At 50.6% G+C, this 26441-nt stretch overlaps 1 protein-coding gene across 3 annotated transcripts; it reads left to right on the top strand.

Annotated features, from left to right (window-relative positions):
- Positions 1-1359: 1359 nt before the first annotated feature.
- ZBTB7A (zinc finger and BTB domain containing 7A) lies at positions 1360-26031 on the top strand. Of its 3 annotated transcripts, none has more exons than XM_084614236.1 (3): positions 1360-1390; positions 19851-21055; positions 25558-26031. In XM_084614236.1, exons 2-3 carry the CDS (start codon positions 19866-19868, stop codon positions 26009-26011), a joined length of 1644 nt encoding a protein of 547 aa, XP_084470362.1. In that variant the 5' UTR covers positions 1360-1390; positions 19851-19865; the 3' UTR covers positions 26012-26031. The 3 variants fall into 3 exon arrangements, with proteins under 3 accessions (XP_084470362.1, XP_084470363.1, XP_084470361.1); XM_084614237.1 differs by lacking the exon at positions 1360-1390 and adding an exon at positions 3060-3322; XM_084614235.1 differs by lacking the exon at positions 1360-1390 and adding an exon at positions 18404-19126.
- The last annotated feature ends 410 nt before the right edge of the window (positions 26032-26441 follow it).

Here is a 26441-nt window from a genome sequence, read left to right as displayed (position 1 = left end):
AACATCTGTCAGGACCTACATCCTGGATCTGCCATAGACTTCCTGTGTGGGTAACTCGGTCTCTGGTCGGGGGGTGCTAATACCCAAGAGCTGTTCTAAGGTTAACTGGTTAATGTTTGTCAGATCTGATGGCACTATAGAAACCCCTGCTAGTAAATAAAATGTAATTGGGCAGCGTACGGGGTGAGGCAGCATAACAGGACTTTCCCATCTCTCGTTTTTTGGAGCTGGGTGGTTTGCTTGAGGCTACCTCAGGGGTGTGAGTGATTTTCTGTCGACCGCTCACTGTGTCACCCCCCAATATGACACCTAGTAAGAGACAGTCTCTGCCTCAAAGAGTTTACTGTCTAAATAGGCAAGACAGACAAAGGGTGGAAGGGGAGACTGAGGCACGAAGCAGTGAAGTGACTTATCCACGGTCACCCAGCAGCTGAGCGGCTGAACCCGGAGGAGAACCCAGGTGTCCAGATTCGAGGGTGACCAGATGTCCCAATTTTAAAGGCAAAGTCCTGATTTTTGGGTCTTTTTCTTATATAGGCTCCAATAACCCCCCCCCCCCCGCCCCGATTTTTCACACTTGCTGTCTGGTCACCCTACCTGATTCCCAGCCCTCCACTCTAGCCACTAAAGGGGAACAATTAGTAAAAGTCCAATTTGTACTCGGCGGTCTCCAGCGCTTTCCAGTGGCATTTCTCTAGGCTCTTTCCAAATATCGTCACCCCTGTTGTACCCAGGGGGTAAACTGAGGCACAGAGCGGCCGCTGTGACTGGGCGAAGGCGGCCCCGGGAAGCACGAGGCTGAGATGGGGAACCGGAGCCCACCTCTCCCCATGCCTGTAGCCATGACCCAACTTCCCGGGGGGGGGGAGGGGGGGCTGTAGCAGCTGAGACCAAACAAACTGCTTCCACGTGTGAGCACGTGTGTGTGTGTGTGTGTGTGTCTGGGAACACAACAGCTCCCTTCTCCCCAAGTGTGCTCTGGGTTAGATAACAGGGATTGCAGCCAGGGAGGGATGCGGGGGAATGGTGCAGATCCCCTCTCCCGCTGGGGCTGAGGCTGGATCTCTTGGGGAGCCGGGGCAGGAGTGTGTCCTGCCCTCTCTCTCTCTGTCTGCTGGGACTGGCAGAGCCTGTTTGAGTTGCCCTTCCACTGAGGCTCGCCGCCGGGGGAGGGCGAGGGGAGGCTGCTGCACCTTTAAGAGAAGGGAGGACCCCTTTGCCCTTAGAGAAACCAGGAAGGGAGTTCAGCATCATACGGGGCTTTGCATATACAGTTACAGTAGGGGCAGTAACACCAGAGAGAGAGAGGGAGAGCTGGCCGGGAACTGACTCCAAACTCCAGGCGGACCCCCCCCCACCCCCCAGCCCCGCCACCCCCAGGACCAGCAAGGTAAGACTCCGGGGGGATCGGGCTGTCTCTGGTGGCCCTTTGGGGTGGGGAGGTGCTGAATCAAGGGGACATTTCACACCCCCCCACGCTTCCCCCCCCCACCCCCACCTCGAACAGGGAGGCTGCTTTGGAAGGAGGAAAGTCCCTCCCCCCCCGCCCCGCTCCCCCTGGCTTGTGCTTTACTTTATTCCCCCCTCCCCCCAACTTTATAAACCTCCAGATTTTTTTTAATGGGGCGGGGGGGGGGTTGTCCGAGAATTTATAGCAGCTGAGGGGGGGTTGCAAAGGGAGGGGGCAGAGGGTGAGCAGCGCGCGTGTGTGCGGGGGGGGATTCATTTTCTTCTCCACGTTCTAGGGAGGGTGTTTTTAATCTGCTTGCTTGTCTCTCCGCATTTGGCAGTAGCAAGGCTGGTCCAGGGTGCTGGGGTTGCAATGTGGTGGGGGGGCAGCTTGGGGGGGGTTGCAAATAACTTTGCGGCCATGCAGTTAATGCAGTCCCCCCCCACCCCCACCCTCTATTCTCTGCTGCGTGCATACGTTGTACTTGGCTGGGCTGGTGCTTCCTGGGGGGGGGGAGTTTTTTTGAGGGGGGGCTTGCAAGCAAATGGGGGGGAGACTCGCAAAGAGGGGTGGGAAAAGGAGGCTCGTGGGAGTTGTAGTTTCCCCGCCCCGCTCGGCCTTGCAGGTGCAATGGGGCCGCGGACTACAACTCCCAGGTTGCCCCGCGCAAGGCCGGGCGCCTCCAAACCAACCCTGGCCGGGAGGTGTGTTGAAAGGCAGGCGGCCGAGCCAATGGGAAGAGGACCTCCGCCCCTCCTTCCCGCCCGGCTCCGCCTGGCCAATGGCGGACCGAGGGCGCTGCGAGAGTGGGGGGCGGGATGCGGAGGCGCCGCCGAGAGGAGCTCGGCCAGCGGGGCAGCGCCCCCCCCCCTCCCCGGCACTTCCGGGGCCCCCCCGCCCCCTTCACGGGCAGCCCAGCCCAGCCCGGGGGCGGGGGAGGCGGGGTCCCCGGCCCCCGCGCTCAGGAAAGGCCGCGGATGCGGGGCCTAGTGTAGGCCCAAGCCTGGGTGGTGGCCGCAGGGCTCAGGCCCGGCCTCCTGCCCCCACCCCCAGCTCAGGCCTCCATTGGTCGCTGGCAGCCCGGCGAGGGGAGGGGTGTGGCGCGCGGCCAGGCTCCCGCGGGGAGGGGGCCGGATTGCGGTGGGGCTTGGCGCCCTGCTGAGGGGGGAGGGGCGGGGCCGGGCCTCGGCGCCCAGCCCAGGGCAGGGAGCCTGGGGGGGGCTGGCTCCAAGGTCGCCCAGGAGCACAAGGCCGCCCCAGTGCGCGGGGAAGGGGAGCCGGCTCTCCCCTCCCTTGGCAGCCGGAACAGGCGTGGGGAGGCAGCTCCTGGGCTCCCGCCTCACGCCCCCGGGCAGTGGCACCAGGCTGCAGCTGGATCATCCCCCCCCAACCCCCCCCCCGCGGCGCGTTGCAGGGTGTGTGTGTGGGGGGGGGGGGGAGCCCTGGGGAGGACCCCTCCCCATCGGCCTGGCTGTGCACGGATTCAGCCAGTCAGTGGCACCGAGAGGAGAAACCGCCCTGCCAGCCCCCTTGGAGCGGTGCAGCCCTCGAGTCTCGAAGCTGGCAAGTTGCTGCAGAGGCTGGAATGTGGAGACCAAGCCAGTATCCTAAAGGGTTCGGCATCACTGGCTCAGGCTAGTGGGACCGAGGGACTTCTCTGCCTCGGCCCGTGTTCAGGGCCTTCCTTGGCCCCCCTCGTCTGAAACCACAGCTGATCCTTGAGTTGGGGATCAGGGAGCTATAAATCAAGCCCATGCTTTGGGCCCCGAGCCAGTCTAAACTCCCATAGAGGCCAGGAAATATATCTGAAGGTCATTGCATGCTTCCCATCGTGAACCACAGCTCTTGCGGGGCTGGTCCATTAGATAACAGGTGGGTGAGTTGTGGTGACCATGGTTTGGAGCTGGAGGCTGGTTCCTTGCTAGGTAGCTAGCTAGCTGGGGACTGGGAGTGCTGCTGTCTGTTCTCTGTAGGTAAAGGTTTATACTGAGATTATGGAAAATGTTAAATGTGAATTTGTTGAACCTGTATGTAGCTTACAGTTCACAAGATGTCAGACCTTTCTGTCATTCTTCTCGGGGATCTTTATGCTCCCAAAGTTTGTGCATTAGCTACTGCTTGGTCTAATAAAATGCATCACATTGAGGACCAATATGGCTACCTACATCTTCTACTTACTACAGCATTTTTAGCAGACTTCCCAGTGGTTCCCTGGAGGGTCCATTATTTCCAAGCAGCAGCCTGGACAGCGAATGGTCCTGACTCCCTGTAATGGCCTCTTGGCAGGATTTACAGCTGGTTCCTGAGTTAAACTAACAAGATTACCCACCTCTCTGCTAATTTTCTGCCATTAAATGTATTATTTATATCGTTCCCAAAGTGTATTAGGCACTTTATGGACAAATAGTTAGAGAAGATGCCTGCCCTGAAGGGTTTACAGTCTAAGCAGGTGGAAGGATGAGGATTGGTGGTTGTGTGCAGTGCAACAGCAGAGAAGCAGTTAATTCCATGATTTTTTTGTTAGTACTTTGGTTGAGGAGATGTGACAGAGTATTACAGTTTGCCTTAGAGTGAAGGAGCAACCTATGGTCATTTATGAGGGTTGATTTGGAGAAAGCAGCAGGTTTACCAATTACAGCAGTTTGCTTACGGATGCTGTTTTTAAACTTTTTTCTTTTTTTTTTTTAAAGTCTCTGAACGGGTTATTGGAGGGGAGCCATTGCTGTTTAATATTCATTCTGGCCGTTGTTCAGGCTTGTTCTGGGAAAAGAGGGAGTGCAGCGGCACAACCCAAATGTGGATGAGGTGGTGGGATTTTTCCACCATGCCTTAATTGTGCATAGGGAGAGTTTTGCAGTGCCGGAGTTCTAATGAATTAGATGGTGGATAAAAGTCATTCCGTGCTTTATGCTGATCTGTGGCTTTGTGTGGCCTTTTCTGAGCTCAGAAATGCACCTTGTTGCATTGTGGTACTGGGATCGGATCATACTTAGCCATACTCTATACTTACTTTTTCTTAAGGGCATGTGCTGAGCACTGGAGGATCCCGTTGACTTTGGCTGGACTTGGGGCTACCCATAACCTCTGTATGTCAGGCCAACTCCAGTACTGTACTAATCTGTATGAATGGGAATTGAAGACTGAAAGGTTTTTTTTTTATGGCTACGCTTTTGCAGCCATAAGTAACTCCTTTTTGTCAGTGAACCCAAAGCTCGTTAATAAGTTAGAAAGTCTAAAGTTGAGGCACCCTGGCCCAGATCCTCAAAGGTATTTAGGCTCCTAACTCCCACTGATTTCAATAGAAGTCAGGAGCCTAAATATCTTTGAAAATCTGGGCCAGTGTTACCATTAAGCTGTTAAATTAGCATTTTGTTCACCTAAGTGGTTATTTGGGTGCCAAAGTACAAATTTTAGAACCCAGTTTAGAATTGAACATCCGAACGTAAGTGCCTGTTTTAGAAATCTAGGCCTGTGAAATTGCACTCGTAAACTTGAAAATCAAACCCGAACATTGGAGATGTGCCATTGAATCTTGATTAAAAGTGACAGTCTTAGGATACTACGTTTATTGAACGCAAAGTCATCTGTGACAGACAATTAGACTTCCACTTGTTATCTTGCTAATCAAAGCAATAAACAGTCATCCTGAACTTTGGAGAGACCAGCATGTCTTTGTAATTAAAAGCCTTTTGATGAGCAATATTTAAGAGAGAGAGAAAATTAGCATCTTGGATGGTGAGAAATATTTGTGCAAAATCTCATGACCCTTGGATCCGAAATGGGATTGTTTTTTTCTCTTCTTCTGATTGGTCATGTTGCAAGCCAGTCAATAGTGTGTCCATGCCTTCAGTACCTGAACTCAGAGCATCCTGCTAATCCTGGAACAGCTCCAATACGGTGTCAGAACAGGAGTAAATGAGGTCAGACAGGCATTGGGATTCTATACAAATACCTGAGACAATTGTTTTGTTTCTCCTCATACTCCCATACAGTATCTTGATGCTGCACATAGTCTTGCATCACACTGTCGAAAGCTCAAATGTTGCGGATGGATTCTGGAGAAAGGACTGGATAATGTTCTTAGCTGTCCAAATGGCAGTAATCTGTTCTTGTGGAGCAGGGCGTAGGGTGATCACTTGTGGAGTCAGAGAAGAATTTCACCCCAAAGACCCAGTGCATGATGTGGTTTTTCACTTTCTTCTGAAGCATTAGGCTTTGGCCTCTGTTCTATTTGGGAGACAGGACCACAAGTGGGTTCTGCTCTGATATGACAGGGGGTGGGACACTGTACTAACGGGACTGCTCTGGTATGGCTTTAGGTAGAAGACAAGACTCAATAAGGGGAGCTAGTGGTCTGCTCTGGTATGACAAGGAGTGGGAGACGGACTCCTGGTGCGCTCTAGCATAGCGGCAGGTGGCAGACAGGAGTAGTAAATCCTCAGTCCCCAATGACACACAGCCCCAGAGTTCGCTGTGGGTGTTTAGCACTTCCATGACTACTTTTCTTTTTCATTTTTTCTTTCCATCCCTACTGTTCTTTAAAGCCCCTCAGAGTCATGGTCTGAAATGCCCCAAAATTATACCTCATTCTCTGGAAGGGCACGTAACACTCCTTTCACAGCAGATCATGCATGTGGAGCAGTGCTACCCAATGTGTTTTAACACCATCTATTATTCTGATTGCGCTCTTAAAGTTCTGATTGACAAACCCAGCTATTCTGCACTGGAAACCAGGAAGTAGACCATTTTTTTTCCCCCCTTCCTGTTTCTGAATGCATCTTCAATAGAGTGCTGTGCAAGTCACTGGAGCTTGGGCTTGTTGCTACAGGTAGATATTCTCTCCTTACCCAAAGTCTCCTGCCCCAACAAGTAGAGAGGACAGGAGGTGCTGTTCAGCATTCCCTTCCTTTGTATCTGTACAATCAAGTATTACGCTGGAGGAAAAAAAGTTAATGGCAGGACAGAGTTCCTAGGAATTTATTTTATTGCATGCTTACTGCTGGGATTTGTTTTTGCACTTCAAGTAATGAGCAATAAGACAAGAACTATCTGCTTATCCACAAACCAGGCATTACATAAGTGCCGGTCCTGCCTTGTGTGCTTTGCTTTGTCAGTGAACCTAAGCCTTCGTCTTTTTATTTTCTCCTTCCTGGTATGGAAAAGATTATTGGCCTTTGAGGCAATCAGAATGACATGAGACCTTTAAACTCTAAAGCTAGAGGGAGCAGGAAAGGAAACGTATTTGAGGGAGGGTTTTGGTCAGGGTGGAGGGGAGTAGAGACTCAAAAGGGAAGCTGTAAGATGGTTGCAGTTTTGAAGATGACTGACTGGGCCTCGGAGTCCGAGGGCAGTGGGGAAACTAGGTTTCAAAACATATCCAAAGCTAGCCTGAATATGTCTGTTTGCAAGACAGAATAGTAAATGTGCGTGAGATCATGTGGGGGTGAGACGTCATGGGAGGGGTGCGTGAATTGAAAAGAGAATGTGTAGATAAAACAATAAAGGATGGGATTGCGAAGAAGTGATTTGGGAATGAAGGGGACTAGTCCTGAGGTGCCCAGTTCTACAGGTTGCCCAAGGTTGACGCTCTGAGAGAAGCTCTGGTTGCATGATGGGAGTCCTGCTTGAGTAAGGAATGCAGGATTTGGCCTCAAATGCCTGGTGTCCACTTGTGCCCTGACTTCCAAGTAGCTAGAACAGAAACATGGCCTCTGTAGGAGGCCTGTATCCTCACCATCTTCTAGTCCAGATGGAAATTTATGGACTGACACCCCCTCTCCTCCACTGTGTGCCAGAGTCCCGCCATGGCCCCCTGCCAGGTGAGGTCAGAGAGTCCTTCCTAGTTGGTGTGCTGTGGAGTGGGTTAGCACTGGAGCCTGTTTCATTTTTTTTAATGGCGATTCTTCAGACTGATGCCAAGACTATTTGGTGACGGGTGTTGATCTTTGAAATTTTGTTGGCTCTTTTTTGTGTGTGCAGAGCTTGGTTGCCTTCAGATTTACAGAGCCAACAAGACACAACTCTTCAACTCTGCCCTTAAAACAGAAGCCCTCATGTCTTAACTAATTCAATTCCAGGAATGCTCCCTCGCACCCCATTCCCCCTTTTCAAAAATGGTGAAGTCTGAGGTTTCCTAAGGGAGTTAAGTGCCCAGAGACTGTAAGAGTTGGACATTTCAGGAAGTAAAGCTGTCTTTGAAAATCCTATCCTAACTGTGGTTTTGTAGTGATGCATTCTGGTCACTTTAAATATTTCCCTCTTAAAAATAAGTAATGATCTTAAAATCACCACAATCTGTTTGTTTGTTTATGGCAATACCAGAGAAACTTAGGGGGAGGAGAAAGTCCATTGGACTGTGATAGGCATGCAGATAAATTTGCTCTTGGCCTTGAGAGTTTGATCCAGCAGTGGAAAAAAAGACCTCCCATTAAACCATGTGTATGGGAGGAGATTGTCATTGGTGTCTGACTGTTTGAATAGTGCACTATTGTAGTGTACAAGCAAACAGGTTTGGTACACACACAGGTCTTGACTGTGTTACTACACATATACGTGTATCAAGACACGTTCCTGTGAGATTAAATGTGATCCCTGATGACACAGGAGAAAATTGGCAAGGAGGTCTGGGTGGAATAACCAGTTAAGACAAACCTTGCAACATAGAAGTTTGCCCTACTTTTTAATGTCAGTGGTTAAAACGGCCGTGTGTTGACGTAGCATAGAATCATCCCCTGGTGTCTCCTGTGCTGCCCGTCTATAGGTTAGCTGGCTGGGCTGGGTTGTATTTAGCCGCGTGTAGGGCTTGCTTCTGCTATGCCTTAACTGAAGGGTTTCCTTGTCTTAATGTACGATGTGCCATACTGGGTCAGACCATTGGTATCTAATCACTGTCTTGCTTCCGATGTTAACCAATACTTGATGCCTCAACAGAAGGTGAACTGCCCCAATACACTCTGAAAGTGTGATGCAACACACGTGGGTACTTCCTGACCCCTGCAGTAATCAGGATGTGCCATAAAGCAGGAAGATTTGATTACCCCAAGTTAGTTTGCATGGCCACAGATGTTGACTGTAATAGCCAGTCCTTTAATAATCAGCTATAGTATTTTTCTTATTCCTATGGTAAAACATTCAAACCATGTAGGCCTTGTCCTGAGATACACGGAGCACCTGCCACTCCTCTCTGAGTTCAGAACATCTCGGGTAGGGCCCTACATAGAGCGATACTGCTTTTTGTTCTGAATTTACCTGTTGTCATTGTCAGGTGTCCACTTGCCTTGTGGCACAGCCAGAAAAAGGAGTGGCTTTCACTTTACCCTCCACAATCTTAATTCTCATGCTCCTCCCTTCTGCTATTATTTGTATTATGGTAATACCTAGAGGCCTGAGGGGCTGGGCACTGTGCAAACACACAGCAAGGGATAAACTCTGCCCCCCTCCCCCAAATAAATCAATTTAAATAGAGGAGGCAGACAAAGGGAGGACAACAGAGGCGCAAAGAAGTGAGGTGACTTGCCTAAGGTCACACAAGTCAGTTGCAGAGCTGGAATAGTTCCCAAGTCTCCTAACTCCTAGTCCAAGGTCTCTACCAGTTAGATCACACTGCCTCTGATTTTTCTAGTCTCTAAACTAAATCCTAGTGGATTTGTCCTCCTCATCAGACGATGAATCTGGTCTATTTAGCTTAACAAAGAGAATGTTAAGGGGTGACTTGACCATAGTCTGTAAGTACCAACATGGGGAACAAATATTTAATAAAGAGCTATTCCATGCCATCTACCAGAGAAAGGTCTAATATGGCTGGAATGTGGCTGGAAGCTGAAGCTTGACAAACTCAGACTAGAAATAAGGCAGATATATTTAATGGTGAGAGTAATTAATCACTGGAACAATTTACCAAGGGTCATGATGAATTCTCCATCACTGACCATTTTTTGAATCAAGATTGGATGCCTTTCTAAAAGTATGCTCTAGGCATTATTTTGGAGGGGTTCCCTTGCCTGATTACATTCAGGAGGTCTGACTGGATTATCCCAGTGGTCCCTTCTGGCCTTGGAATCTCTTAATATCTCGCTCATCTTCTATAGCCATATGACTAGGGCCCTACCAAATTCACAGTCCATTTTGGTCAATTTCACAGTAATCGGATTTTAAAAATAGTAAATTCAATGATTTCAGCTATTTAAATCTGAAATTTCCTGGTCTTGTAACTGTTGGTGTCCTGACCCAACTCTGAAGGCAGCAGTGCAGAAGTGAGGGTGCCGTGTTTTGGTATTGCCACCCTTACTTCTGCGCTGCTACTGGCCGGGTGCTGCGTTCAGAGCTGGGCACCTGGCCAGCAGCTGCCGGCCTCCCAGCTCTGAAAGCAGTGCAGTAGTAAGGGTGGCAATACCGCACCCCCACTACAACAACCTTGTGAGCGCCCCCCGCACCGTTAACCTCTTTGGGTCAGAGCCCTCAGTTTGAGAAGCGCTGGTCTCCCCTGTGAAGTCTGTATAGTATAAGGTAAAAATGCACATAAGACCAGATTTCACGGTCTGTGGTGTGTTTTTCACAGCCGTGAATTTAGTAGGGCCTTACATATGACTGAAGAAATTATCCCCTTTTATAGAGGCTTTCTCTATTGGGTCGTCATGTGAAATGCATGTACATTTTAACAGTGCCAGAAACTGAAGGACAAGTAATGAATCTCTTTGCTGGTGGGGTGCAGTGTCCCTAATAATCTCCTCTCTTACAATGAGGAATCCCAGCCCTTTAACCTCTTATTGCATTCAAACAGAACCACTGATGCCAGGAAGTCAGTTCAATTTGGGTAGCAATTATCTCCCTGTTTCATCCCAGCTCTATGCAGGAGGAAGTACGGATCTGGGTCGCTGTTTAGTCAGAGAGAGGAGGAGGAGAAGATAGACATTCTTCCTTGCAGAAGTTTCAGTGATTTGGTGGAGGGCAAGGCTGGAGGAGGGTTGTCCCTAATCCTTTGTACTTAATAGCGCCTTTGACATGAGCATCTCAAAGAGCTTTGCATGAAATTGTGTGTCAGACCAGTTCTGAGGTAGCTGAGTGGTGAGGTGCCTGTCTGATAGATGAGGTACAGAGGGAAGAAGTGACTTAGGGTATGTCCACACTGCAATTCAACCCCTGCAGCTGGCCTCTGTCAGCTGACTTGCGCTCGCACTGCAGGGGTGTAAAAGTGTGGTGGAGATATTTGGGCTTGGACTGGAGCCCAAGCTCTGGGACTCCTGAGCCCAAACGTTTACACCACAACTTTACAGTCCTGCAAGCTGGAGTCAGTTGATGTGGGCCAGCCAGGGGTGTTTAATTGCAGTGTTGTAAACACACTGAGTGCAGAGCTGGGAGTAGGACTTGAATGTCCTGACTCTCAATTCTCTGCTTTAACCACTCCAGTGCACTGCCTCTCCAACACACATGGCTGGTCAGCATGTCCTGGAGTAGGGCGGTAAATGATATCTAGTCAGCTGGATCTTTGCTAAGTCATCCCTCAGCTGTTTTCATCTTTGACACAGCAATAAAAGGAAAAAATATGAATGCTAAAATTGTTGTAAACAGGGTGGCTTGTAAATTTCAAATCAGTGGCTTGGGATGCCTTCCCTCAGCTCTCCGTAACTTACCCAGCTGATGGGGCATTGCTGAATTACCTGCTAATGCCATGTGTTTCCAGGAGTTCCACCCATACTTCTGGGTGGTGGTAATGCTTGGTATTTGCCTAATGCTAGAGGTTCTTTTGATGATGGTTTTTACCTAGTGCTGGGAACTGGACAAGACCTGTCTGCCTCCTGAGTTTAAGATCTAACTCAAAAGAATTCAGATGCCAAAACAACAGACTGGAGTTTTTGTTTGTGCCAATTTTAGATGCAAATGTCCCTGACCAATTCAGATGCTCTGCCAAATATATCGGCCCTAGACTGGCTTCTCTGAAGGCACACACAGGATGCAGCCGTTTCTGATCGAGGAAATGGTTGACGATTTAAGGAGGTTTTTCCGTGTTGCCTTGCCCCTTTTTTGGTCAATGATCGGAGAGGAGAGCTCCGAGGAAAACCTGCCTTGTCACTTGCCATCACTGGAACTTCTGCACAGTACTGCACTGTTGGAGGTGTTTGTATTTTTTTCATGTGAAGTAAAACCAAGGTTCTTTATCACTTATGGTCAAGCGTCCCACGGCACTTGTTGGAAGACCAATGGGCATTAATTCAACTTCTTTCCAAACTTCAGATTGAGTAATTACTCTATAGTCTTCCTGTCTAACACCGCCAGGGGAATTTAATGGGATGTGGGAGTCCTCTTTTCATGTTGTAAACTGTTGTGTGCTGTGTACATCCCACTCCAGAGGTGGCTGCATTTCAGTGGTGGGTAGTTCCTGCATGCCAAGTATATGGCTTGTACAGTACTTTGGGCTAAGAAGTGAACCATAAATACAAATGGGGAGCAAGCAAAACTCGTTGTAGTTAGAGGCTGGAGAATTGGTGGTAAAAAAATCCAAAATGTTTTTTTTACTTTTACCCTTGAACAGGTACCTGGTATAAAAAGCAGAGTCATAAAATGGGGATCTGGTATCCCTATATGCCTTGCTGCTGCTTCTACCCTGACGTGCTCTTCTCCGCAGCAGTAAGAGACAAATCTCTGGCAGGTCAAACCTGGGTCTGGCAGGTGAATGGGGGCAGGTTATGTGATGGACCCTAGGACAAGTGCAGGTCATCTAATGATTTGATTGAAATGGATCTGTTTTTGCCATAATCTAGGTATGCTGGTGCCTTCTCCAGCATCTCATCCATTTCAGCCTTAGTCAACAAATCTGGGGTTTGTGGCCCCAGAGCCGCAGTCCAAAAGATCCAAACATGGCAATGGTTTGTAAGGAAAAGAGACCACAAAATGCACCTTTTGGGGTTCGGTAATAGCCCGTGTGGCATTTTGCTTTTAGATTCACAAGTCGGTCTGGGGAGGTGGCTGAAAGTCATTTCCATCTGACATCTGTGCAGCAGCTGACTTGAGACGCACGTGGTGGTCAGTTCTGGTTCCTAGTAGAGAGGTGTTCACGTCAAAAAGCCACTGCCACACTAGACACTAGTGCCAAGGCCCACCTTTTCCAGAACAGGGTTGGGGGGGTATTCTGGGGTACCCATGATAAAAAGGGAGGTAATGTAATCAGCATGGGGAGTCAGGAGACATGGGTTCTGTTCCTGGCTCATTGACTTTGGACAAGTCGCTTACCCTCTCTCTCTGTCTGTTACTCCAGCAGTGAAATGAAAATGATGCGTACCCCCCATTGAGATCAGTGAATGTAAAAGTTCTCTCATTGCTAAGGAGGTACCATTTATCTGTTAATACAGAGCATTTCATCTTCCTACACTGTCAATCCAGTGCTTTGCACTAGCTCTAAATTGCCTTTTAATATTCTAAACCATGTCATTGGTTTCTATTGACATCCAGGATCTTCATCTCAAGAACATCCTTTTGTTTTGAAGGTCCACGTAATTCAGATACTCTGATGGCACTACATTGCCAACAGCACATTCCTTTTGGGAAGCGGTTGAATTTTAATAGAGACATGGTGGCATGGCAGAGATGAAACGGGCTGCTACTGAGTAGGCAAACACCCTACTTTAGGAATGCTTCATTTCCTCCTGACTGCCATCTTCCCACCGTTGGCTCTGTGCTGTGTTCTTGAGGCCTCTGCAGAGTTTAGGGAGGATCCTAGGCAGGAAGAGACTTGCTCAGGCTTGCCCTGTAATGCTGCAGAAACTGGTGGCGGCAGAGATGGCTCATGCTCCGAATGGACTGAGAGCTGCATTTCTCTCAAGAGATCAAGGGCTGCAGACAATGAGTGGGAAGGGGGAACGAGGATGACTGTTCCCTAAATATAAATTGAACAGACAAGGACTTGCGTTGTGTGACCTATAATGGGGGTGAGCTATTCATAGTGGGGAAAATTCCCATTTCTCCAGCTGGTGGTGAGTGAGGGATCCAGTAATGTTTGGACTTTGGGCAGCAAGCTGTTGACCTTTTTTTTTTTTAAAGAGCAACGTTATTTTAATAATCCTCAGCAGCACTCCTGGCTGTACCCTGAGCAATAGGACATAAGCAGTGGCCTTGTGTGACATCTGGGGTCAAATGGCACGCACCTTCAGCTCTTCCATGCTGTTATTCCCATGAAGCCTTGCTCCTTAAAACCAAGTAACAATGGGACCCTGAAGCTGTCCGTCCCTCTCATCAATGAGCGAGATGATTTAGCCCTAAACTGTTGTGTAACATTGTTATTAAACAGCTGATGTGTTGCAAGAGCTGGTGGCATTTTGGCAGCGGGGAAGGAGCCCTGTACTTTATTTATAAAGTGCTTTGGGATCTTCAGGAGGAAGGATGCTTTGCAAACATCTAGTACTTTTACTGGCTAACCAACCACCTGTGACTTATCTGCCTATACCATATGGTTCAGAGCCCTCATTAGCCAATCAGATTCCTCCTTTCATCCAGCTAAACTTTAAATAAATGCAGGACAGTGTGAGAAAGAATTAAACAAGCTCTTCCCTCAGGCAAACCTGGTCATTAAACAGCATGACATCAACCATTTTAGCTTTGACCCTGACATGACATGGGCATGTCACTTGAATTCAAAACCTCACCTTTCCAAATTCCCATAAACTGCTGACTCCAATGGCAATCATTTTGGAATCTGTCTTAAATAAACCAGTTACAATTTGTGAGTTGTCAAGTCATGTTTCTGCTTTTTTTTTTTTTAATTAATTTGTCTGCAAGCCCTGAAAGGAGTTAAAATGACCTTTCTGTGTGAAAATAACTTCCCTGTTACAAGTAACAGCTCAGATTATCGAAATAGGAAGAGACGGGAGTAGGGGGGAGTATTTCTCTTCCACTTTGTACATTTCATATCCCTTTGTGTATTGTCCCTTTCAGTGTTTCCCCAGCAGAATCTGGGCCTACATTAAGAACAGTTTTGCTGGTACAGCTATCCCAGCAAAAACCTTTACTGTGGATGCAGTTAGGTTGGTATAAAAATGCTTGTACCAGTATAGCTAATGCTGGTTTGAGTAAAACAGCATGAACTGTACTGACATAAACACAGTTATACCAATATAACTCTGTCTACAATAAGGCTTTTACCAGCATAGCTGCGTTGATCTTAAAAAAAAAAAAAAAAAAAAAACCAGACCACCCCCTAACTGCTATGTCGGTAGAATTTTTTAGTGTAGACCAGGTTTCAGTTAGTTTCCTTTGTTGTTTGGCCCTTTGAGGGAAGGGGTACTGTGTGACCCTTTTTTCAAATTGACTATATTTAAAGTTGATAGTGTACCTTGATACACATGGATATAATTTTGGAACCTCTGAAATGCAGCCCCTTCTGGGGTGAAACGTAGCATCTTTATAACAGCACCTAGCAACGCAATCTAGGACAGTGAGCGTAGACTGTCGTATTCAGCTGGAGAAAAATCTGCATGGGAGATTTAGGTCAGCTGCGGCTCTGTGGCTCACTCAGCCCTCGGCTTGGCAGTTGTGCATAGCCTGAAAGCCCTCAGCACACCTGTCCGTTGGGCACTGCACTGAGACCCATCAAACTCATTTCATACAAGTCACCGAAAACCCCATGGTTCCATGAGGCCTTACAGTTGCTACTGACATGGGATGCTTTGCAACCTGTAAGGGTGCAAGTCTCCCTGTCCCATTACTAACCCTCTGCGTGTTTTAATAACCTTGCCATTCAGAGTCCCTGAATAAGGGAACAGTGTGTGTGATTTCTGCCAGCTGTTCGGAAGAACTTAGCAAGCGGTAGGCAAGGTGAAAAACCTTTGTGCTGTTGGCTGAAGTTTTCTAACCAGCGCTGCTGTGATACAGAAGCTGTTTGCTCATGGATAACTGAGGATGCTCACTCGGGGGGTTGGGAAAGATGTGCTAGGAAGTGTATATGTTTTTTAAGCTCCTTCACGTTCTCAGCTTCTGTAAATTTGAACTGTAGATCAACACAAAAGGCATTTTGTCCAGAATAAGTTGTGAAGTGTACCACTTTCCATGCCAAGGCTGGAAAGTCTCATGACCCAGCACCATTCCCACACTATGCTGTCGATTGTCCCGGCTCCCAAGTTGTGTGGGATTAACCCTTGCTTGGATGGTTGCCTTGTGCCCCAGCTATGGCTGGGCATGACAAACGCCAGCTGTGTGAGTGCTGCAGGCTGGCTGGCCAAAAGATTATTTCCCAAAACTTCTAAATCCTTTACCCAACTCAAATTCTTTCTAAAAGGGGGGGAACCTCCCTCCAGCATCTAATCTGGGGAAATCTCTAAATTGCATTTTTAGGACCAGACCAAAACCCACTCGCTTAGCGGGATAGCAGTCTGTCTTGCACGTTTGGCACTTCCTATTTTCAAAGGCAGAATTCTGCCCATAGTCACCCACTTGTGAGCTGCCGTGAGTCAGTGGGGATGCATGATTGTAAATTAGGCCAATTCCATCTATTTAGGTACTATGTAGTATTTGAACACCTTACCATTGCTAATAAACATATCCTTGCACAGCAGCCTGTGAGGAAGGGAAGGAATTATTATCCCCCATTTTACAAATGGGGGGAGGGGGGAAATGAGGTACAGAGAAATGAAGTGACTTGCCCAAGATCACCCAGAGAGTCTGTGGCAGAGCTAGGAATTGAACCTACATCTACTGAGTCCCCATTCAGGGCTTTAACCACCTTTCCTCCTCCCTTATCTCTGCACTTCATCTCAAAAACCCATGAGCCCAGAATCTAGGTCAAATTTTGTGCTTCGTTTTAACCTGTGCAACCATATTTCATCCCTTGCAGCTGGGGTCCGTTCCTTCCAGGCCGGGAATGTTTCAACCTCTGTAAAGCGTCTGCATTTTACATGCCGTGAGGCACCACAGCCCAGCTGATGCGTGTTAGTGGCTACCCTCTAATGGATGTGCTTAAGGCCCTTCTCCAGCAGCTCCCATCAGTGTGAATGGAGGGACTCCCAATTGCTTCCTTGGATGGGTGCACTTGCACCATGCAACTTTGGGATTTTAAAGCTGGTTCGTGCCTTGCTGCTGCTCAAATCGATAGGTTTCATTAGGATTGAGCCCTTGGAGAACGTCTGCTGTGAGAAGCGCTCTCAAACGCCAAAACCATCCATCCAGGACCCGTTTGATTTCATCCCTGACTGACCCATGTGTGTGTTAGGCCGGACCTCAGGGCGAGGTTTGAGCTGGTCTTTAAGCTATTTGAGTAAGCAAAAAGGTAGCAGGAGTTTTTTAAATAGAGGAAAGTGCAGCAAAATCCCCTCCTCTTGGGCTGAGATAACTCATGGAAAGTTTCAACTTGAAAGTGCTGCTGGGAAAGTTAAGGAAAGTAGGCGTGTGTATGTCTATAAAGACTGTTTTACAACTGTAGCTATTGTGACCGGTTGCTGCCTACCCCTGCTGTAACATAGCGCTATCAATTGCTTCCTTGTGTAGTTAGTTCTGTGCCTGACTCTGCCACTGATTCATTATTTCACTTTGCACAGGTCACGTCCCTTCTCAGGGCCTCAGTTTCTGCTGTTTGGGTACCCCACGGCCAGCGGTATCAGCTGCTGCTGGAGCGACCTGGGGCCAGCGGCTCTGGCCGCTACTTGGGAGGCCCCAGGCAGCTGGCTCTGGGGACCACGTGAGCAGCAGCCGGTGCAGCTGGTCCCACAGACCGCCCAAGAAGCGGTCCTGGGGGCAGCCCTGGGGAGTGCCTGAGCAGTGGTCCTAGAGCCAGCCACACCGGCTGCTGGTCTGGGGGGCCCCAGGCAGCTGGCTCTGGGGACTGCATGAGCAGCCGCCAGTGCGGCTGGTCCCAGGGACTGCCCAAGCAGTCATCCTGGGGGTGGCCCCGGGGAGCACCCGAGCAGCTGTTCTGGGTCCAGCCATATCAGCTGCTGCTCACGTGTCCCTGGGCAGCTGGCTCCAGGGATCTCTGGAACAGCGGCCAGTGTGGCTGGTTCCGGGAAGCACCTGAGCAGCTGTCCTGGGGGTGCCCTGGGGATCGCCCAAGCAGCAGCAGTCCCGGGATGGCTGGAGCAGCAGCCCCAGGGGTGCCCGAAGGCTGTCCGGAGAGCAGTCCCTGGCAGGACCAGCAGCCAGAGGGCAGTCAACCCCCAGGGCTGGAACAGGGCCCCAGAAGTAGAGATTTAGGCAGGGGTATTTTTGTAAAAGTCAGGGACAGGTCATGGGCTGTGAATTTTCATTTATTGCCCATGTTCTGTCCATGACTTCTACCAAAAAGACCCATGACTAAATCTTAGCCTTAATTATGATTGATTGTATTATACTAGAGACCCCTGCTGAGGTGGGAGGTCTGTTGAGCAGGTGCTGTACATACTTAGCGAGAGCCAACTCCTGCCCCAAAGAGCTTACAGTCTTAACAGGCAACACGGACAGAGGGCGGGAGACAGGAATTATCCCTATCCCTGTTTTACAGATGGGAAACTGAGGCCAAGGGAGGTGAAGTGACTTGCCCAAGGTTGCTCAGGGACTCTGTGCTGGAGGTTGGAATTGAACGTGGATCACCTGATTCCCAGCCTAGTGCCTTAACCACAAGACCAAAACGCTGCCGTTACTCCTGGCTGGCAGATCACTTGAGAAAGTAGAAAGGGTCTGAATGGCCACAGTAGGAAGTTAAGCAGAGCCACTTTGTCTAGCTCGCCTGCTAGGGCTCATTAAGAATGTTAGAAATAGGTATTTCGCGTGGAGAATAACGTGTGTGAGGTTGGCGCGCCAGGTGAACAGTGGCCTTTGTACAGAGCCAAGCACGCTGTGAGCGCTTCCCAATCGTTTCAAGAGCAGCTTTGTCGCAAGGCTCTTTCCTTCCATGAATGGGAGTGCAGCTGATCAACTGCCAGAGCGGGGCTCGTTGGGGAAAGGGGAGGGGGGCACAGGTACAGCCTGAGGTTTTATAGGGTCCAGTGGGAGCTAAGATGGCCCCTCCACTCAGTCTGCCAAGGTGGTGGAAAGGCTGCTGGGGTGTCCAGCTGGCATGTCAGGAGCACAGGCAGCTGGGTGAGTGGGGGGAGGGTGTGATGGAAAGTGCTCCACCGGGGCACCCTGCTTCCATTCAGTGCATGCGGGCAGAGAAGGAACAGAGGTGAAGCCCATGGGCACTACGAGTGGCAACGCAGCTAAAGGGATGGGGGTCGCTACTCAGCTGCACGGTGGCCCACTGGGATAGGATGGATGGCCCAGTGGGTTGTGCACCGGGCTGGGGATGTGAGAGGCTTGGGTTCAATTCCTGGTACGGCCGAACGCTTCCTGCGTGACCTCGAGCAAGTCCGTTAATCCATGCTGGGCCTCACGTCCCCGCCTGTCAGCCGGGCTGATGCCTGCCTATCTCCCAGAGCCGGGGGAGGGTAAATCCAGCCAGCACAGTGCCCACATGCATCCCCAGCTGGAGCAGAGAGAGAAACTCCACCAGAGGGACGATTCATGGGGGCAAGAGGGATTCAACCTCCACTACCCGTTGGGTCCGTGGCCTCTCTGCTCGCTGTGCCAGCTGCTCTTGGGGCTATTCCGGGAGCTGGGCTAGGTTGCCGTGCTCATTTCAGCCGGGTTACAGTGGACTGGCGTCCTCGGTTCTGCTGCATAAACTTCAGCAGCTTCCACAACTCTAGGTGGATGCCGTGTGGTGATGGCTGGCGGCACAGGGTGAGGAGCCACAGAGGCCCAGAGAACAACAGGGTCTGTCTGTGTCCGGCAGTGTCAATAATGAAGCCCCTTCATATCCATCGAGCCCAAGTCCTGTCTCTCTTCTCCCACAGGGAACCCTACTAATTCCACAAGCGTTAAAATCCCCGCTGTCCTCAGGTCTCTGACCTGGGCCCGTCCTCCTATGGTGGGGCCTTGGGCAGCAGGCTGGGGAAGGTTTCGTTATTTCCCTGTCCCTACAGGCCAGTGCTCTTCAGTACTGTGGCTGTCTGTGCCCTTCCCAAAGGGCGGGATGTGTTGGTGCGTGTGCCCTGAGCCAGGCATTGCACCAGAGCTGCTGAAGCTGTCTCGCTCCTTCCCCAGCAAGTCCTTTGTGGATTGTGCCATGAGTTTCTCTCTTTCTTTTCTCCGATTGCTTCTCAGACCTAGGGCGACTTAGCAGGGGATCTCTCCGAAAGAGATGGCAGGGTGGGAGGAGCAAGAGACCAACCAAGTCTGTGACTGTAGAAATGTTCAGTGCAAAGAGGACCTGGGGGCCGGGGCGGGTGCATTGGATGTCTAGTATGAAGGCTGCATGCATGTCTGGCACATAGATTGCCCCATGTAAAGGCCAACAGACAATAAATAAGACCCATGGTGGGAGATGCTTTTTACAGTCCGAACGCCTTTTAGCAATGAAGGGCTCTAGATCTGATCCTGCTTTTTTTTTCTCATCTCTTCCCAGCCCTTGGTGTTGAAAATGGCTGGTGGCGTGGACGGCCCCATCGGGATCCCGTTCCCCGATCACAGCAGCGACATCCTGAGCAGCCTGAACGAGCAGAGGAACAACGGGCTGCTGTGTGACGTGGTCATCTTGGTGGACAGTCAGGAGTTTCCCACCCACCGCTCTGTCCTGGCGGCCTGCAGCCAATACTTCAAAAAGCTCTTCACCTCAGGGTTAGTGGTGGACCAGCAAAACGTATATGAGATAGACTTTGTGAGCGTGGACGCCCTGTCGGCTCTGCTCGATTTCGCTTACACTGCGACCCTGACCGTCAGCACTTCAAACGTCAACGAGATCCTCAATGCCGCCAAACTGCTGGAGATCCAGGCAGTAACGGAGGTTTGCACGGATCTCCTAGAGAGGAAGATTCTGGCCAAAAATGACCAGATGGATTTAGTAGATCAAATTGATCAAAGGAACCATCTCAGAGCAAAAGAGTACCTGGAGTTCTTCCAGAGCAACCCCATCAACGGCCACCAAGGCAACTTTCCATGGACCAACCAAGACTTGAGAGACCTTCAGAGACTGAATTTCCAAGGGCAAGAGGATGACAAGGAGCCGGATTGCAACGGCATGGACTTCTACTCACAAGCCCCCCCAAATGAAAGACCAAAGGTGAACGACGGTGACCCCGACAGCAACCATGCCATGTGGCTGGACAGAGAGGAAGAGGAGGCCCCGGGAGCCTTATTCCCACCTTCCCAGAATGGACATTACAGTGGACACAGCCTGACGGCACAAGGAGAAGAGGAGGCAGCTTCAGGGGGTCACCTGGACCAGCAGGAAGCCAGTAACTCTCCTAGCTTCGTTCCTGGGGGAGCAGAGGCTGAGGAGGCTGAGGCTAGAGAGGTGGACGGGCTGGCCGCCAGTGCCCTGCTGCAGCAGATGATCAGTTCCGTGGGAAGGCAGCAGCTGGGTGAGGACGACCAGAAAGACGACGACGGGGTGATGGATTATTACTTGAAGTACTTCAGCAGCTCTCATGATAGCGACGTGTATCCGTCCTGGTCCCAGAAGGTGGAGAAGAAGATCAGGGCGAAAGCATTCCAGAAGTGCCCCATCTGTGACAAGGTGATCCAAGGAGCTGGCAAGCTGCCCCGCCACATCCGCACCCACACGGGCGAGAAACCCTACGAGTGCAACATCTGCAAAGTCCGATTCACCAGGTGAGGGGCAGAGGGGGGCATCAAGGGCGGAGGAGTGGTATTGCACAAGCTGGCTGGCTGCTTATGGCTCGGGTGGGTGTGGGGTGGATCAGCCTTGCACAATCCCCCCAGCCTGCAGTGAGTCATTTCCTTTTTTGATGGGCAAGTGACGAGTGGTTTTTTTTTTGGGTGCCCGGTTTGAGAAACCCTGACTTAGAAAGTGCTGAGCTAGCCACCCTTCTGGAAATTGGGGTCCTTCAACAATGTCAAATGCCCCGAATCTCTATAGTCATTGATTTTATCTTGGCCATGCCTGGGATTTGCAAAGTGGACCAGTGTAGGCTGGGCATCTGGGGGAGCTTGGATTTCTGAGCAGTTTCCCACCCCCATATCCTTTCCATCCTTGGGTGAGTCGCTTTCTTTGGCCAGCAGGGGCTGTTTAATGTAGATGACCCTTTAGAAATGGCCCTGTCTAAAGACTGAAACATCCAGAGCCCGTAGAATTGCGGAAAGAGATCTGGAGGTAGAATTTGGCCTGTCCTCTGCAAACTTTCTCTTTCTGCAAACTGCCCTGAGCAGAGCTGCTGCTGCCTGATGATGCTGGTTCCGAGAGGAAGGGATCAGGACTGTCTCTCTTCCTCCCCCTTCCCCCCACCAATTTAAAAATCAACTTTTTGTGGCCCCCTAGGGGCATGGGTTGTTTCAGTCCTATTCCTAATGCGGGTCTGTCTGTGCTTCCCTCTGCTGCGGGTGTGCCGAAGAAAGGGGTTATTGTTCGAGTTCCTCTGATTCACTTTAGTCCACGTGCTACAAAGAGGCCTCCTCGTTTCAGCCTTCACGTCTGATTGCAGCGCGAGGCTGGGGGTTCCGCCCAGATCTCTCCGCCCGGTGCCAAGCGATTGCGTGGGCTGGCTGACAAAGAAGCTAAACAGCCTCGCCCGCTGAGCCTGTTTTCTGCTTACGTAAATAGTCCTGGACTCAGGAGCACCAGTGGGGTTCAATTCCCGCGTGGAGCCTGGGGGGGAGGATCAAGCCAAGTAAACGCTGAGCTCATGGGCCTGATTCTGATCTGCCCCCTGCTGGTGTAAATCAGAAGTGACTGGGTAAGGTGGAGCAGCAGCCTCATGGGTGAGAGCAGTAAGCGGCGAGGGGAGAGGACGCATCACACCCAGCTCTCCGCGTGCCTAAGGCTCAGTCCCCTTGATTTCCATTGAAGCGGGAGCCTGAGGAGTTGGTGCTGAGACCCTTGCAGGATCGGGCCGAGTCCCACTGAAAGCAAAGGGAGCTGCACCTGCTGGAGTGTGAACAGCAGGCTGGCCCACTCGCATGGAAAGCTGTGTGCAGATGTGACGCGGTGATCTACCCAGCAATGCAGTGGGGAGAACTGCCTTGCGAGAGGGCCCTGCATTTGTTAGCTGTGGCATACAGATAATGCAGTGGGCCTGCTGGGCTAGGGTGCCGGCTGTACCACTCCTGCAACCCGCTGGGCCAGCTCAAGCTCTGGTGCGGGCCAGGCATTGGCCCTGACCGGCTGGCAAGAGACGCCTCCCGCCCCTGCCAGTGAATCTGCCAGCACGGAGCGGGCAGAGTCCTTGAAAGCAACGCATCTGTGGTATGCATAGGTGCATGCAGTGTATGTACACACGAGTGTGCGCTCACACACACGTGAGCCAGCCCCACCTTCTCAGAGGTGCTGTTGAGAAGCCGGAGTATGTGTCTGTCTCCTGGGCATGTCCTAGCTGAGATGCAGACAGCCACTGTCCTGTTACTAGATCCTGCCTACCTACCAGCTACAAAGTGTGGGTGTGCGGGGGATAGAGACCGGTGGGAACGCAGTGCTCGCCTTGCTGGGGCGAGTTTGGAGAAAGATTTGATGATGAGGCAGTGCGACCTCATCGCTTTTTGATCTCTCCCTCCTGCCGTACGCCTGTGTGGTTGTATCTCTTTGTCACACACACACACACACACACACACACACTGCCCTGAGCCCAGCCTACACTTATAAACAAGGCTGTTTCATAATGTGCTAAGGCCGAGTTTCCAGACTGAAATCCAGGAAGCCCGTATGTGGCCACAGAAACCCCCAAAATCAGGACATCTATAGCCTGGGCTGTCTCCCACCATATCCTCTCTGCCCCCCTCTACCCTCCTCCCCACATTAGCAAGGATGCCCTTTAATTGCAGACCCAATGTCACAGCTGTCCCACAAAGACCTGCTGTTCCACCCCCTGTTTACGACTGCAGTTTGTTGACCTCAGAAATGCTAAGTCATGCGAACGCCAGGGTTATGGAAAATCTTTTTTTGGGTTCCAGACAGAAATCCTGACTGGTGTCCTGCTCCCCTCCTGCTCTGCTCATCTGACTTGTGCCTGTCGATCTTTGTCAGATGTTGCATTGCTCTGCGTGAGGCCTTTGGGGTCCCGAAGGCTGGGGGGTTGGTCTAGCCAGCCCAGGAACCCTTGTGTCTCTTGCTTTTTACCGAAGATCTGATCCTTTCAAATGAAGGTGATGAGAGCAGTTGGGTTCTGCTGCCTTCCCTTTGACCTCCAGGGTTGCAGCCTGGGTTTCCCATGAACCCCTCTGGGTGCTGAGTCACCATGTGCTTTCCTGTGCATGTCTCCTACAGCTTCCCCTGCGCTGTGCCCCGCCACTCCCTTCGTTAAAGAGACATGGGCAGGTTAAAGCTCATCTGTTAAAAATAAAGGTCCTTATCTGTGCTAGCAATAATAATTAATAATAATAAATTGTCCGTACTCTGACAGCTGCTAACAGATCAGGGATCCGGTTATACTGGGCCCTCTATATACACAGAGTGAGAGACAGTCCTTAAAGAGCTCACAGTTTAAATAGACAAGGCAGACAGAGAGGTAAAATGACTGGGGTCAACAGCAGAACTGGGGATACAACCCTAATCCCCTGAGTGCTAGCCCAGTGCCCCACTGACTGCCTCTCTGAGAACGCCCTACACTAATAAAGCAGGCACTTGGAAATAATCTAGTTTGCTCATCACCACTTACGCTGTTTGTTTCCCTTTGAGCTTCTCTCAGCTTGGAGAATTGCACAGGGCTAGTCAGTCTGAGGTTAGTTTCTAGTCAGTTTCACTTTCTGGGTTTCCTGCACTAGCCCAGTGAGGAATGTTGGGGGGAAAATCATAAAAGAAAGGAAAATCATTTAAAAAATTCTGTTACTATTCAGTTTTTAAGAAAACCTTTTATTTTTCCAATGATGATTACATTTTCGGCTTAAACGCTTGGACAATGTTCCTTTAACGGGAGGCAACGGAATAATCACTTAACCCATTGCTAACCTACAGGGTGGCCTTTTCAAAACCTGTGCCGATTTCTTCCCCTTTTGGGGCCTGTTCAAAGACCAGTTGTTGACTCATTGCAAGCACTCCAGTTCTTCCGAAAAATGGTCAGCAAAGCTCTGAGGTTGCGCTGGCTCGTTCTAGTCTGCTGCAGAATTTTCACCGGGATATGTTCCTCAGTCATGGGATAGGGCCCCATTGTTTGTGTGCTGTACGACACAGCCCAAAACACCTGTGCTTGCCCCAAAGCCCCGACAGTATAAGCAGGCCGCTCCAGGAAGTTCTATGTGTCTGAAGATCAGTGCTGGTGAGCGAGGCCTCGGTCACTCACAGGCACTCTCATGCTTACCAGGGGAACGGGGATAGCCGGAGTTATAAGGACATAGGAAACATTTTGGAAGGGATCTAAATCCTCCTGTGTCAGAGCATGAGCCAGACCCTAACTAATGGGGGTTGGGAGGAAATTTCCCCGGGGCAGGGTATCCCATAGCTGTTGGGAGGGAAAGGGGAGTTGTGGAACCATTCTCGAAAGCAGCTGATGTTGACCGCAGTAGGTGAGAGGCTGTTGGGCTGGATGGACCCGTGCTCTGCTCAAGCAGGGACATGTGCCTCCGGATTCCTGCGCACCAGGTCCCAGTCGCAGGGCTGCCTCCATGGCCTTGCGGCAGAAACGGCCACCACATGGTTCACATGCGGTTAACTCTAGTGGGGAGTTTGGGGATGTGGACGCTCGGCCACCAGCTCACATCACGCAGGCCAGCAGGCAGCGGCCCCCCTCCGCTAGGGGAAGGCTCCATAGCCCGTTCTCACGGGGCTGAGCCAGCTCGTTCCCTGTGGGAAATCTCCCAGTACTTAGCACAACCAGCCCCGAGGGATCATGGTGCTGAACGTACAGGGCTCCCCCAATTGCCGCGGGTCTGGGTGGGAGGGTCAGCACATGGCAGGGTGGAGGTGGACGGTCCTCCCTCCGGTCGCCACACGCCTGGGTGAGGGAGAGTCGCCATGTGGCTGCGTGGGAGTGAAGCCCCCTCCAAGCCCCCTCCAATCGCTGCGTGTCTGGGTGTGGGAGGGTTGCTGTGTGGTGGGGGTGAAGGCTCCTCCCCCGGTCACCACATGGTGGCATAAAGGTGAAGGCTCTGCCCACCGTATGGCAACCCTGTGTTCAAGCGCAGAATCCCAGCCCCGCTCCCTGACACCATGTCTCTCTCCCGTGCAGGCAGGACAAGCTGAAAGTTCACATGAGGAAGCACACAGGTGAAAAGCCTTACCTGTGCCAGCAATGCGGGGCTGCTTTTGCGCACAACTACGACTTGAAGAACCACATGCGCGTGCATACGGGCTTGCGGCCTTACCAGTGCGACAGCTGTTTCAAGACTTTCGTCCGATCCGACCACTTGCACAGGCACCTTAAAAAAGATGGGTGCAATGGCATCCCATCCAGAAGGGGGCGCAAGCCCCGGGTCAGAGATGTGAGCGCCCTGCCCGCCCCCACAGGGAACCCCGAAGACGGAAGCTTTGAAGCTGGTGGCGAGAGACAAGAATCACAGGAGGACACCGTGCAGAAAAATGGCCAGGAGCAGCACTTTGAAGATAGTTCTAACAATGAAGCATCAGGAAGATTGAATGTAGAGGAGGGGTCGTCAGAGGGTAACACACAAGGACTCTCCTAAACCAAAAAAAAAAAAAAGTGTCACAAAATCTAGTTAGTACTTTCCTCCGATTTCTCTTTAAAATATTTCTCTCCCTTTTAAAAAGATATAATGTTTCCAGTCCTCCCACCACAACCAGTCCCATGGGGACACCTCTAATAGCTAAGGACCTTTCGTTGGAAGGCAGATGCTTAGGAAGTGTGAGATCAGGAGGGTTGAAAGATTGGTCTATAACATGGAAAGAAGCTTCCATGCAAATCCAAAGCTTTATTTTGTGTCCAGACACACTTTAAAAAATGGCAGAGATGCATCTATTTAAAAAAAAAAACAAAAAAGGCGAGAAAAATTCCAAGAGGTGAATGGATTCTTCCTGGGCAGTCACTACATTTTGTGCCTCCATCTGACTGGATGGGAAAGAATCGAGTGCAGCTTTCTCTTCATTGGCAAGTGA

The sequence above is a fragment of the Lepidochelys olivacea genome (assembly GCF_965140295.1).
Source record: "Lepidochelys olivacea isolate rLepOli2 genome assembly, chromosome: 25".
NCBI lineage: Eukaryota > Metazoa > Chordata > Testudines > Cheloniidae > Lepidochelys > Lepidochelys olivacea.
This window is presented reverse-complemented; position numbering and strand designations above follow the sequence as displayed.

What these genes read in the sequence shown, in the direction of transcription:
- ZBTB7A (XM_084614235.1), top strand. Translation starts at nt 18,908, where the DNA reads ATGGGGGCAAGAGGGATTCAACCTCCACTACCCGTTGGGTCCGTGGCC. An exon ending in GTGATGGCTGGCGGCACAGG is followed by an intron (nt 19,127 to 19,850) that starts GTGAGGAGCCAC and finishes ATCTCTTCCCAG; the next exon opens with CCCTTGGTGTTGAAAATGGC. An exon ending in TGCAAAGTCCGATTCACCAG is followed by an intron (nt 21,056 to 25,557) that starts GTGAGGGGCAGA and finishes TCTCCCGTGCAG; the next exon opens with GCAGGACAAGCTGAAAGTTC.